The following is a 14,758-nucleotide window of genomic DNA, read 5'->3' as shown; positions in this document are numbered from 1 at the left end:
TTACCTTAGGAGCAAGGCCCCTTGTCCCCCTATATCTACCCCCCCCATTGCTGTCTGACCTTCCTGCTACCTGTGGCAGTGGGTTAGAGGGCAGGCACTGGCATGGGGGGCAAGGTTGGAGAGGAAGGATGCTGCTTTGTTCTCCCTTGCTCTCACCAAGCAAGCTGTTCTGACTCGGGACAGGAAGTGGCTCAGCCCCTGCTTCAGCCCAGGGCCAAAGGCAGAGCTGAACCACTGCCTCCCGCAGGCCAGTACTTGAACCCAAGATGAGGCATTTTTCCCTGCATGCTGGTTGGGGGGAAAGCCTGGTCTTGGATTTAAGTAAATATGATGCATCAAGAAGCATACAGTGGGACAAAGCTTTGCGCACCTGTTCTCTGTAATAGCAAGGAAAAGGTTAAGTGTTCGTCATGTGGTTTTGATTATGTTAAAGTTTGGTTTGCTTCTTTTATTATTGCCATGCAGGAGATGCTAGAAAAGCATCTCAAGCACTACCACGTTTTGTAACAAAGACTTTAGAGACTTAGCATTGCCAAACAGAGAGAAGTATAAAGAGTACCACAGGGAATGCAAACAAATTATTTTGTTCGTGCTCTTGAAATACATATACTATGTCAGACTTACGTGGAGCGAAGCCCTACAACACTTTTCTCTCACCAAAAAAAGTAAGTGGTTCAGGGAGGAGGGGGAATTTGTCTTCTGGACATTAGTTTTTCCTTGCTTGGTGATTAGTTCCTGTTAAATGCAAGTTGCTTTCTGGGGCTCTAATGATGCTATTTTAATATGATAGATGTTTGAAATGTGAACTAAATATATTAACCCATTACTTTGAAGATAAATATTTTCAGTGGGTTGAGAAGGATCCTAAATCCTTTGTAGAATGTTCATGTTTGCTATGTCTCAAGATGGCTGTGTAACAAAAAAAGAGAATCAATATTATAGTGTAGAGCACATGGTTTTATTACCATTAAATTAGGATAACACTTTTATTTGAGAAGGCCATTTACTGTCATCTTAAAGCTGCTGTAATAGGAGTCCTTGCTGTTGGCTCCCGGATCAGGTGTTCATTCTTTCATTTTCTGAAGTAGAAGGATGATCTTTTGGTTCAACTTCACTTCATTTCCTGGCTCTGCCACAGAGACACCATTTGTGATTTTTGGACATGTCATTTAATTTCTGTCCAAACAGGGGTTGCTTCTCTGTGCATGAGCCTCCAGTGCTACTACCACTGACAAACTAATTCCTGAACACATGGACCTCTGGAAAAAATATTGAAAGACATCAAGGACTTTCACCATCCCAGTGTAGCTTGAAGTGACAGTTCTGCAAGTTTTAGCTAACTTTCTTCAGTGATAAATCCCTCTAAGAGTGTCGTCATTCCCACCATGGGGAACTATTGCCAGATGTTAGCAAGAACTTTTTTTTTCCCTCTTCTGGTCAGAGCAGTCCATCCTGCTTGTTACTGCCTCATTTCTACTCGTTTACTAATTGCAGATGTCCAGTTACTCAGAGAAAGGGGTAGGCTGTCAATGATCAGCTGGCAGCTGCTGAACAGCAGCAGCTGTCAAAGTCAACACCCTACCCACCACCACCAGACACACCTGTGAGGATAACATAGCTTTTATAGAGCTATGGGGCGGGGGGGAAATGCAGTGCTATGACTGTAATGTCTGTCCACAGCCTAGGTACCATAGTGTTCCTATTCGGTGTATTTCTTTGAGATTGTTGACTTTTGACATTCAGCTAAATGCTGCTTCAGCCTATTTTTAATATTTGTATTGCAAAAATGATATTATTAGTGGAAGAAGTAAACATTTGTTTTGGAATTAAGCTTAGGGTCTATTTTTTTGAGGTAGTAGGAATCTCCAGCTCTCCATGGCTTGAAGTTGAAGGTACTCAGTATGTCTGAAAGTCAGTTCCTTAGTTTTTAAGGGCATCTTTATTTTGCTGCATCATGCTTTGAAGGTTTGTAATGAAGGACCATTTTTATTTTGGGTTTTTGTGGGTTTTTTTTTTTTTATTCCCCCGCTCCTCCTACCACCACAATGTTATCAGGCCTATGTATTACAAAGTTAACCAGCCAGTGATTAGTATGCCTTTAAAACTTAATTCCTGGAGTTTTGGGGTGCATGTTTGTTCTTTTGGTCATATGTATGAAAATCAAATATTATGGAAGTGCCAGGAATGTATCCCAAATGAAGAGTCACTTGAAAATCTGTGCTGAAGTGCATCAAGTGTCTGCTGTTCTCCAGTTTTAAATGTTTTTCTACTCAGTCATATGTGGGCTTTAAAAAAAAAAAAAAAAAAAGTAGCTCTCAAACTATGAAAAGGTCACAATTGTTCTTTGGTTTAACTCCACACTTGTGAATAATAAATGTACTTGCAGGTCCTTCACAAGTAAACATACAGTTGGCAATGCATGTTGTTCATACTGAACATGTCCATTTTTTTTAATACTAAGTGAATAACTTCGAAGCTAATAACTTTATCCAGTCTGAATGGAAATATCACTTACTTGTACATGTACTGGTACCTTAGCTGGAAAAAAATGAAACACCGGAGTAGTAACTATTTTTCTTCTACTAAAGAAGCAATTATTTAGTATCATAAAAATTAGCAAAAATTATTTTCAATTCTTAAGAGCCACCAGCAGTAGCAATTTCTGATTTCCCCTGCATCGTGCTTTCAATATAAATATTTCAGTATAACTTATCTTGACACTTTGGGGGTTTTATTTTATTTTTTTGGTGGTGGGGGTGGGAAGGCTTCTACTTGTTCACAATCTATTGATGAACGTCCGAATTTAACAAGTATAGCCACTGCACAAGCTGCATTTGTGCGGTTCTCATTTTGACAAGGAGGGAATTGTATGGTGCTTGTTAAGACAAAAGCTGACTCCATATGTAAATCTTTCTGATAAAACTTCTGTTTGTTGAGGAGGGCAAGGGCTTTTTTGTGATATCCTTTATTAGACCCCTTTTTTTGGACAGTTTCATGGATCATCATGACATGGCTCCAGCCTCTCTAGTGACTTGGTTTAAACTTTTTCTGGCAATTTTGGTCCTTTGGTGCCATCTTGTGGCTTTACCAAAGGCATGCAGTCTATGCAGTTCTTAAGCCAACCTTTAAAAACCCCCTCATCATTTGTTCTCGTTACAGCTACTCTTACTTATACATTTAGAAGAAAAAAATGTCCCTCTTACAGCGAGGGTCTGCATAGTAGCTTTTATATTTGAAATGTTGCAGTGTTATAGGAGTTAACAATGGTACTGGTATCAAAGGATACTGATAAATGCGAGTATGTTACATGTACATGACCCTTTAGCAATACAAGTGTAGTGAAACCATTATAATTTGGAGCCTCTTTCATTGGATGTTAGAGCCATTTAATTAGCTTAGTTTGCTATGGAACGTGCGGGCATAATAGTTAGAATACAACAGCTGATGCATGCTGTCAAGCAGCAATTCCCCATTGCCTTTTGGAGCAGCTGAAGTGTACTTTTGTCTCCATCTACATAACCTTAATAGTGGAGTTTCTTGAGTTAGTCCCCAGTAAGTTCAAGGAGTTACTTTATGCAGTGTAGTAGTCCTGCTGAATGCATATGAGCTCATCACTGTTGAAGTAGGACTAATCATACATGTGTCGGCAGGATTGGGGTCTTAAATTGTAGCTTGTCTGTATGTTGGGACTTTAACTTTTCTGTGTGTCACTTAACTTCTGGCAGTACTCCAGAACTATTAAAATCCTAGTAAAAACAACCTTTTGGAAGCACTCTGGAGCTGGTAAACAGCTGGGATACCTTTGGAAACAGTCTGCTTTACATGACACTTTGTAACGTACTTTTTTGCAGAAATATGGTTTGAAATGTGTTAGAAACCATTCTTTAAGGGAAGGCAAGGTTCTTGGACCCAAAGGTTTTAGTCAGTTGTGCCTGTCCTAAAATCTGATCCCAGTGTGTTGTCCCGTATTCTTTGATGTAGAGACACATTGAGACAGCTATGGTTTTGCATGGCTGTAAAAGATCATGGCATGCACTTGAAGCTTTCACAGAATTGCTTAATTGGGGTATGTCGTGTCATAATGCAAGGTTCCATAACTGATGTCATGCTTCTTTGAAGGAAGTAGTGAATCGCAGAGCAAAATTAATGTGCTGGAATCAAAAGGTCTGGATTCTATTTTCCCTTTTACCTGTTGTTTCATTTAAGATGCAATTAACCTATTAATGGTGCCACAAATAGTAACCCAGCCACACATTCAGGTTGATTTAAGGTGAGATAATACAATAAGCTAGCTACAAAGTTATTCTACGTGTGATGTGTATCAACTTTATGGCTTGTTTGTATCGCACCTTAAATGGAACATGTGGCCAGTTGGGGCCAGCCCATGGTGGATCCTGACACTCAGATAAGTGTGAGGATCCAGCATGGGGCAGCTGGAGAGCCTGGGATACAGCTGTCCTCTACTTGGATCCCTGGCTAAGCCTGAGAGGCAGAGGGGTGGAGCGTGGTGAGCCCATGTTCACAGTATCTCTTTGATCTTGGCCTTGCTGCATCACAGACATTCAAAAACCACGCGTGCGCTGGGCTCTCCCCACTCCCAAGATTCTTGTGCACCAGAGATGTCAGAAAACCATGCGTGTAGCCCAGCACACAGTGTTTTTAAAGGCTCCATCATGACAGGACAGGGGCTCCCTGATCCTGGGGTCCCCATGTGCTGGGAAGTGTAAAAGCCATGTATGGCATCTAACCAGGGTTTTGACAATCAACTGCTTGTTGGCTGGGGCTGGAGATTGCAGTGGGGCTGGTACCAGACCCTGTTTCCTAGTTGACAATCAGCTGTTTATGCACTTGTAAGCACTCCCAGTATACAGATAAGGAAGCCATGGCACTGCAGGTAAAGCATGACTGGGATCTAATCCTTAATCACCAAATCACGTATCCTGCCATGCATGTGTGTCATGGCAGGGAGCATGTTTGTTGGGATTGCAGATTAGGCCCCATCAGGTCTTTAAGTGAATGTCTGTCAGCAGCCTTGAGCAAATCAGTTCATGCCCCTTGACTATGGTTTTCTTATCTTTATAGTAGGAATGATTACATGGTTTTGTGTAAAAGCCCTTTGAGAAGTGCAGTGTTAGAAAGGCTCAATGCAATTAAAGACACTTTTAATTCTGAAGTATTTTTAAAATGTTTCCATTGTAAATGTAATCCATCTTAAATGTTTGACCTTATTTACTTCCCTCTCTTTGGTCCCCACCCTTCACCCCTTGAACTATGAGCATGTTACAAGCCATAAATCAAACATACTAATCCATTACAGACGGCATGACTTCATACAACTGTTTCTGTTGTTGTTACACGTCTCTACAGTTGTTGTTATATGACAAGAATTGGATGAACAGATGGAAGCCTTCTGTTTTACATGAAGGAGAAGGAAATATAAGAAATGTAAAATGGAGAGGACATTTAATTGCTTGGGCTAATAACATGGTAAGTATTTCCTTGCTGTTCTTTGCAGATATATAGAAATATCTTGGTAGCATTGCATACAATTGACTGATATTCCTAAAAATTTTGAAATAGCATCAGGTGTCCAAATACTTATTTTGTAAACTGTTTGACTGTGTTCAAATTATTAACTATATAAGGCAGTCCAGCACTGATGGATGTTCTGAGGTGTGTTTTATACACGCACCCACTTCTACCCCATTAGTTCTTGCACATGGCTCCTCCTCATACTCTTACAATCAACTCTTTAAAACTACAGAGACGTAACTGTATATACCCCTTCTACAGACACAGATATCCTGCACCATTGTAAAGCAGTGGTTTGGATTAACACCATATACTCTGGTAGACTGCCAGTTTAAGTCAAATTTGTGATCTTGCTTTAAGCAAACTAGTAAGCGTTAAAATGTTGAATAGGTGAAAATCTAATGAGACATGATTCCAAGGTTTCACCAAAAAAATGCTAATTTTGGATTAGCAAAATGCTTAGCAGAAGATAAATCTCTTCCCCAGATGTATAATTCATAGATTTTAAGACCAAAAGGGATGGTCATAATCATAGTGTTGATTTTCTTGAGTAACACATTTTACCAACTTTGCAAATACAAGGCATAATTTGGGTAAAAGCTTCAAACCCCACTACTAGCAAGTAGCCAGCCTAGGGAAATTTTTCTAAAGTACCTATCTGTGATTTAGGTTCTTAAATATCATTTTCTAAAGGAAAATTAGGTACTTGAGGAAAATTTTACTCCTAAGATGTTTGAAGCTGTGACATTAATGGCATTTTTTTAGATGTTGCTCTGATCCAGTTTCAAAAGGTACCTTATAGACAGACCTGAGCTTTTACTGCTTATGTGTACCTTATGAATGAGTCTGCTATAGGGATCTAGCTTCTATTGCTGCTTGATCTTTCTGGCATTAGCACAATTTGAGGTTCATTCTTTCCAGAGCCACACAATTAAAATATATATTCATGGGGAATCTGCTGGAAGTAGATATGACAGTGGAGGAGAGGCATCCCCAGAGAGTGCACCACATAGGGATGCAGAATACTAATAAAATGTTGAGAACCATCTGTCAGAGTCAAAAAGTCATGGTCAAGCCTATTTTATATGAAAAATGAAATGACTCTTGCCCTTCAAAAGATTAATATATTTGGCTATTGGACCTTTATTTTCTCTTTGCCTCTTTTATTTCCAGGATATTTTTTTCCTAGCCTAGTTTATGTTCTATTCTGTTGAGCTCACTTAAGGAATGCTTTTTATACCATCATAACTTTTTGTGTTGGTTTTATTTCTTCCCTTGTATACTTTGCCTTCTGACATGTTACATGCAGACCTGTTGGATTTCTGATATTTGGAAAGAACCGTCACGTTACTTGGGTAAAATCATATGTCAGGAGTTTGTGTAACCAACTTCTGTCTGCTTCTGTCCCCATCTATGCCCGATTCACAAAGAATCGATTTGTAGAGGTGCATAGACATTTTGGTCTGATATCAGATTGGTACCAATATAAAGAAAATTGACTGCATCGGAAATTGGCCTGATGTGGCTGATAATTTAGCTGATAAATGCCCAGGTGTGTGCAGCCACAGAGCAGTGCAGCACGCAGGCAGGCAGCAAAGAGTGCAGCTCAGCAGCTTGGAGAGCTGCATGCAGCTGGTAAATCAGTTGTGGTGGATGAGGAGGGAAGGGGCATAGCCTGCCTCCCAGCACCACTGCCACCCTCCCCGAGTGCAGTGTGGCCTAGCCCTCACCCCTCTGGGAAGAGCCCGGCATAGCCCCCAGCCCCAGCCCACAACTGCAGCCTACCCTGCTCTGCCCTGCACAGATCTGAGGCACACCTCCCCGCCCCATGGTGCCCTCCTGGGATGCATGTAGCAGCCGGAGCTGTTCCCCCTCCCCGCACCCCCTGGATGGGCCGCAGCTCTGTTCCGTGCCCCCCCCGGCTGGGCAGCACCTGCTCCAGCCCCGCTCCCTGCCTCATTGCAGGAGGCCTTGATCTGCCCCCCAACATCCCTTCCCTCCCCCCTCTCCTTCCATCACAACAGCTGGATGCAGCAGTATCAGAAATTGGAGGCCGATATGCCTCCGATATGCCTCCAGTTTCCAATACAAAAATAGGCTAGTGGTATCGGCCCCCAAAATCTCTATTGGTGCACCCCTATTAGTTTGTTACAGCTCCATTTTATATAACTTGTCTCCAAATCTTTAAAGGTGTTTAGTTGCATAACTCCAATTTAAATCCAGTGGGAGGGTGCTTAACATGTTGAAGAATATTGGCCTTGGTGTTTTTGCTCAAGGCATGAAAAGTTCATGCTTTTCACTCTAGAGCCTCCCAGTCATGGACAAACAGGCACATTTCAGAAATGATTATATACTTTGATGTGCAAAGCAGGCATATATTCATCAATGATCTGGAAGATGGGATGGAAGGCGCCCTCAAGCAAGTTTGCAGATGACACCAGGCTGTGGGGATTAGTAAATACGGAGACCGTAGGGCTAGGATTCAGAGAGACCAAAACAAATTGGGGGATTGGACCAAAATAAATCTCATGAAGTTCTTTAAGGATAGGCACAAAGTCCTGCACCTAGGGTAGAACAGTGTCATGCACTGGTACGACTGGCAACTGACTGGCTAAGCAGCAGCTCTGCAGAAAAGGACCTGGGAGTTGCAGTGGATAAGAACCTAAATATGAGTTAACAGTGTGCCCTTGTTACAAAGAAGGCTAACAGCATATTGGGCTGCATTAGTAGGAGTGTTGCCAGCGGATGGATGGAAGTGATTATTCCTCTCTATTTGGCACTGGTGAATACTGTGTCCGGTTTTGAGCCCAAAGCTACAAGAAGGATGTGGACAAATTGGAGAGGCAATGAAAATTGGAGGGAGAGCAATGAAAATGTTTAGGGGGCAGTTTGTAGGGGAGGAGAAGACTGGCTTCATACCTTTTCACTTTCCAAGATGGAAACTCTCTGCTTCCAGTATGTTGCAATTGGATAGAAACACAGATTTTCTGTTTCCCCTGAGAATAGTACCAGCCGCATAGGATACTAGGTTTTCTGGTTTTCTATGGAAAAGTGGGAAACTGCACTCCAAATTGGGCACGTGACTGTGGGACCAGCTGGGAAGAAATTTAAAGCAGTTGACAAGTAATTCTCTTTTCCACCCTTTTATTTCTAATCCTTCGGAAAAGGGTAATGTACAGATGACAAGATGAAAGTTCCCACCAAGCAATGCAAGGACTGGCAAGTCTTGCATGTTGTGAGGAATATGGTTGTTTGGTTCTGATAAGCCTGTGTTCCTACACAGGCCTTAGCTTTTTCCTCAGATTTGGGACCAAGAAAGGTGATGTTTCTCACAATTTATTAGCTAGAACCCCACAGAGAAGAGACTTAGAAAGCTTTTGAAAGTGGCCCAATAGCAGAACAGGGTATATACTGTGTAGTTCCACTCTGCTGTGACTGCAGGTAAATGAGAATGTCTTATTAGGAGGTAATTCTGCTTAAAATTATACTGATACCTGTGGATTCTTCTCCATAGCCAATAACACTATGGTTGTTCTCCCTGTGTATAACCACACTTTTCCCAAAATTACCCTGAAATGAATTGCAGTGCCTTGCTTTCTGCCAAATCTGCAAGATCCAGTAGACTTATCCTTCTCTAGAGAACATTATTCCTAGTAAATTTAATGAGGAACATTGCAAAAAATCCTGTAAAGCCTTTCTGAAAGTTCTGTAGATTGAGGAGAGGGCTATCTCCTAATTCTAAAAGTAACCCGTTATGCATCTTGCATCTTTCTAATATGTTTCTTCTTCATCTTTGGGTTTGGATTGAATCCTTTATAAGTATCATATGCACTTGCCTTACTGACCAACTTGTGGGCTTCTCTTCTCAATCCATCTGCACATCTAGCACTGTCTCCTTTCTACCATTTCACAAATATTTCTGCTTTGGAGTTCCATTTTGTGTCTTGGACAGATTTTGTTTCTTGCCTGGTTTTCTCTTCTTTTCTTTCCTTTTCTGTCAACTCCTATATCATCTCATCTAAATTGTGCATACAATTATAGCATTTCCTTTCTGGTCTGTACCTTTTTAATTTTTCTTCTACTGACTTATATTGGTCTTATTGAATGTTAATATTTTTCTATCGTGCATCCATTTTGTACAGCCATTTCCTATTATTCGAACCAAAAACTGGTTACACTATCTTGTAAATCCTGACACGGTGGAATGTTTGAAATGAAGTTTGTCGGGAAGGTGTCATATTAAATAAAGTTGTGTTGTATTTAAACTTCCAGGGTGTGAAGATACTTGACATGATCTCCAAGCAAAGAATTACCAATGTGCCTCGAGATAATATAAGCCTTCGTCCAGATATGTATCCCTGCAGCCTTTGCTGGAAGGACAATTTAACGCTGATTATTGGCTGGGGAAATTCAGTAAAGGTACAATTACCTGTCTTTGTAATAAATGCTTGCTGTTATCACAGGCAAACAGAAGATTATTTCTGAAAAGCAAAGACAATCAAAAAGAATGGAATTTGGTTTGACTACTGTGTGCAGAACTCCTGCTGCCATAGAAATGTCATTGGGCTGACCCTCATGAGGAGGAGTAATAACAGACACCCAGTGGTCAGACAGATTTCTCTGTGCATGTACAGTTCATATAATCCTCAGGGGAATTTTCCTGTTCTGTGGCTTTGAGAGAGTTCCGCCTTTGAAATCTCTTAGAATGTTGTTGAATTTTTATTTTGCTTAGCATAAACAGGAACACTATATCGTAAGGTTCTTTGTATCGTTATTGACCCTGCTAAATAAAAAAAGACAGGGTTAATTTCAGTCAACCATGGAAAAAGGTGAGGAAGAAGTTTGTTTGCATTTCTTTCAGACCTGCTTTAGCAGGGTGCTGGCATTTCAGACGCATGCTTTGGAGACTGTATGATTTGCTCAGACTGGCATCTGACAAGAGTTTTGTTACAAGCGCATTAGATGCTTTCTAATAACAGAGTGATACATCAATGCCCAGTGGGAAATTAAAAGTGTTTGGAAAGAGCAGATGGAGAGGGAGGGGAAAGCAAGATAGGTAAAGTCATAAAACCTTTCATGTTGTTACAGTCCTGAAGAGTTTGATAGACCATGAGGTTTTATTATAAGTTTGCCAGTTTTTTACTGTGTCTTGGTATTGGTATCTGTGTTATGAGATTCATGCACCTAGAGCAGTTTTGTCAATCAGAAGCCTGCTACATGTTACAGGTATTGTACAATTAACTGGTTAATTGTGCATTTAACTGAGACAAGCTACGAATGCAAAGTACCTTTCGCCATAAAATGTCCAATCAGCTATAAAGCTAGACCTTGGAAAATATGTACCAACTTTATAGCCGGTTGCTATCCAGCTTAGTTTGCACATGGAGCAGGGTCTGCTTCTGCAGCTGAAAGCCCCGCCTGCTGATTTGAGTTCCCAGTTGCAAGAGTGCACTGTGCCTAGCTGGGGCCGGAAGTCTTGCAGCTGAGGAGACTCTCAGCCCCAGCTTTGCAGGGCTGTAGTTCTAGGAATTCATGGTTCCAAAGTAACACATGATGCAAAAATATTTTTGAAACAAATGTTAATGATACAAATCTTTGTCTTTCTAGATATGCTCAGTAAAGGAACGCCATGCCAGTGAAATGCGAGATCTGCCTAGCCGTTATGTCGAAATAGGTACAATCCCATGGCCTTGTGCATTTAACACAACCTCGTTAAGTTTCCACAGATGAATTTCAGTAATTTTTTGTGAAGCCTGTTTTCCCATATGAAACTGGACAACTGAAATAAGTTTTTTTGTTTGTTTGTTTTCCAGTGGTAAGTTAAGGTTTTTTGTCTTGTCTTCTGTTGGACCAATTGTATAGTTAAGAGAGTTGTTGGCAAGTTTCGAGGTATCAAGCACACTCCCTCAGATAACCTGAGGAAGCTTGTCCAACATCTCCCAACTATAGTTGGTCCAAGAAAAGAGAGCATAAAAAAGCCTTGCCTCTCAACATTTCCTAGACCATCATGGCTACAGCAACATTCCAGACCTGTTTTCAGTGGCTAATTCCTAGGTAGTGTTCTGATATGACTCCATACACTTTGTTTTTAATCTGAAATGTCATTCTCGTACTATTTTGGGATGCTCGGAATTCTATAATCTCAGGAGCCTGAAACTGTCATGTGTTTTTAGGACAGGGTTCCTCTTGGGGATTTTTACATCTCATATCTTCCTACACATCTATGCTCCTAGAAGCAACTTGGTTTTTTGTTTGGTTGGGTTAAAAAACAATTAGGAAGCATTAAGGAGCTAAGATAAACTCTAATATGCCATATGGTGCTCAATTACATAGCTTCCCACTTCCTTTTTTCTTTATCTCCTATGTTTAGTACAGAGCATCAGTAAACTGCCCCACCTTTAGATTGCTTGGTACTTGGCTTCTGTCTTTACAGTTTTGTGTGCTCTCTCATTTTCTTGGTGTGTATAAATGTGGAGAAGGCCAAATACTAAGAATACCATATGAAACAAATTTCAGGGATAAGCTTGGGGGGGTAGGTTTTGCTTTTGTATTTGTCAAAAAACACAATTCCTAGAAGAGATTCCTGTTTTAAAACATAACTAGCAGGAAGCCTAATTTCTTAGAAGAATGAAAGAGCGAGCTTTATACTGAACATAGGTTTGAGGACCTTTCAGAGTTCTTAGACTCTAGTCCATACATTACTTTTTTCTGGTTTGCCTGTGAGGATGTAGGCATATTAAATTAAAAGAAACGGATGAAATTCTGGTTTCTCAAGGTGTGTACAGAGGTTCAAGCAGCCTGTTGGGGAGGCGCTCTAACTCAAGGCACTTTACACAAAGCGCCATGAGTTAGAGCACCACTGAACCCAACAGGCATTTGCCTGTGGGTTGTGGCGGGGGAGCTTAGATCCTGCCTGCATGGGCCCAGGCCAGCAGACAGAGCCTCTCCAGGAGGCTTCTAGGCCACCCCTTTTCTCAGTCGCTGGCCTCCCCCAGCTGGTAATTGTCAACAGCAGCAGCTGGGAGGGGGGAGGGGCAGTTCTTGGGGGGAGCTCTCTTCTTCACCCCTGCACCCCCATGCAAGTTTCTTGACAGCAGCAACCTCATGTCTGCCATGCCCGGGGAAGGAAGGGGCCCCCACCTTGCAGGCCTGGCTCTGTTCCCCGCCTCCCTACCAAGACTGCAGCAGGGGTAGGTGGCCCAGACCTGTGCAGCAAGGGGGCTTCATTTTTATCCTCCCCCACCCCTGCAAAGCCACATGGGATGTGGGTTGAATTGCCCGAAATTAACCCTCTCAAGGAACCTGTACACAGGTTTCTTAAGAAGGTCTGCTTTAGAGCATCCCAGTCTGATACTACATCAGACCTTTGTTGTGATGTGGCAACAGAGCATTTCCGGGGGCCTCATCGCACAAAAAATGTAACTTCTGTACACCCCCTCAGAAAGCAGTGGTAGAACTCGTACTGTTTTCATGGATGCAAGGCTTTTACCTTTTGAGCTGAGAATACCAAATGGGACTATTTCCACTATTATACAGTGATTTCAGAAAAATATTAACTTCATTAGATGCTGGGTATAGAAACTAATACTGAGTAAGTACCCAATATTTTCAAAAAATTTCAAAAATTATCTGGGAGGATCCTTGTTCTCTATGTGTACATGCAAATATATGTGTGCATGCAGACATGCCCACTCAAGGTAATCGCTCTTTCTTGACTTTCTGTGATTCTATAATTGAAATTTTATTTTTAACAATATTTTAGTCTCTCATCAAACTGTCTAAGTGCAAATCTAAAGATTTTTGTGGAAGAAACTTCTTGATCCTACCTTTTTCAGCCTACAGTTTTCTCTGCATGTTTGAATGGTGGTTTGTTTGTTTTTTTATCTTGCTTACCTGTTAACAAAGTGCTTGAGACTTTCCTTTCTGGTTTTGGGTCACAGCACTGAGACAATACTGCTTAATGCTATGAACACCTTTAGAACGCAGGTAGAAGGTTGTGGGAGCATAATTTGTTGAGGTCTCTGTAGAGATTACAATAGCTTTTGATATCATCTTATAGACAGTCTTGCTTAAGAACCTTCTTTCATGAAGTGCGATCTGTTTTCAGCTTCGTTGATATTCCAACTTTAGCTGCAGACACAAGAAGGCAACATTTAAGGTTCTTAGCCCAGTACAGCAGCCAGTTTGGATGTTTTTGACTGGAGACCTTTGTAGCCCCATAAGAGACTAAGCATCTGTTTAAAGCCTATGCTTTTAGTATACGGAGCTGACAGTAAATAGAACATAACAAACAAGAAGCTGCTTTCAGAGGTTCATTGGCAAGTTACTTGATATGGCATTTTTGTTGTATTAGAGAAAGGAATCAAATAATCAATTACAGTAATGATTATTATATTAAGTATTTTTCCCCTCTGCTCTCAGTATTTTTTCTGAGTTCACAGGGATTTGGAACAATAGTTCAATAAAGCAATTTAACCTAAATTAGTTAAGTCTGATATTGCATCCATCCATGTTTAGTTAAGTCTGATATTGCATCCATCCATGTTTATCTTAAACTGGTTTCAGCCATTTTGAAAGCTGTTTATGTGCACTGAACTTCTGTTATGTGACAGATTTGAACTGGTGTCCAATCACTTATAGCAGTTTATGTTAATTTCTGTCCCTAGCCATGGGGTGAATGGGGAAGCGTCACACAGGGCTGCTTGTTTTTTGGGCTAGTACTACCACTATCAACATAGTTCTCCTTGACTGTTAAGAGGGCTCAGATTTCTTTTGCTCTAGATCTATGTTGGGAGGCCATAGGCAGACAAGATTCTTTGGGTAAATCCATTATGTTTTATCAGACCAATTCAAATAGTGGGAAAAAATTGTTCTTTGCAAGCTTTCAGGTACAAATAACCTTCATCAGTCTGAGGAAGCATCTGTAATTGGTCTGTGCTATTCCTGGACAGAATAGTAAAGTTCTGTTTTTTTACTATTCTGTCCAGGAAGAGCATGGACCAACTGCAAATGCTTCCTCAGCCTGACAGAAGGGTATTTGTACCCAAAAGCAATTTGCACAGAACAATTTTTCCAACTATTTGAGTTGGTGTAATAAAAGATTTTGGATTTACCCAAAGAACCTTGTCTGCCAAGAATTATGTAGCAGGTTCTTCACCTTCTTTGTTCTGCAATGTCTTCTATCTATGGCAGGATATATGTGGCACCTACCTTGCTACTAAACCAC

General features: G+C 41.0%; 1 protein-coding gene across 4 annotated transcripts in view; it reads left to right on the top strand.

The window, feature by feature from the left end:
* The window catches only part of VPS41 (VPS41, HOPS complex subunit), a 154,315-nt gene that overhangs the window by 73,682 nt on the left and 65,875 nt on the right, over nucleotides 1-14,758 (top strand). For all 4 annotated transcript variants that reach the window (XM_019538980.1, XM_019538963.1, XM_019538970.1 and 1 more), the window contains 3 exons: nucleotides 5,368-5,487; nucleotides 9,805-9,951; nucleotides 11,140-11,206. In XM_019538980.1, coding sequence (XP_019394525.1) covers nucleotides 5,368-5,487; nucleotides 9,805-9,951; nucleotides 11,140-11,206 — 334 coding nt within the window. The remainder of the gene's footprint in view (nucleotides 1-5,367; nucleotides 5,488-9,804; nucleotides 9,952-11,139; nucleotides 11,207-14,758) is intronic.

This window comes from Crocodylus porosus, unplaced genomic scaffold (genome assembly GCF_001723895.1).
Source record: "Crocodylus porosus isolate Cpor-Errol unplaced genomic scaffold, CroPor_comp1, whole genome shotgun sequence".
Classification (NCBI taxonomy): Eukaryota; Metazoa; Chordata; order Crocodylia; family Crocodylidae; genus Crocodylus; species Crocodylus porosus.
The sequence above is the reverse complement of the archived record's forward strand: the minus strand, read 5'-3'. Positions and strand labels throughout refer to the sequence as shown.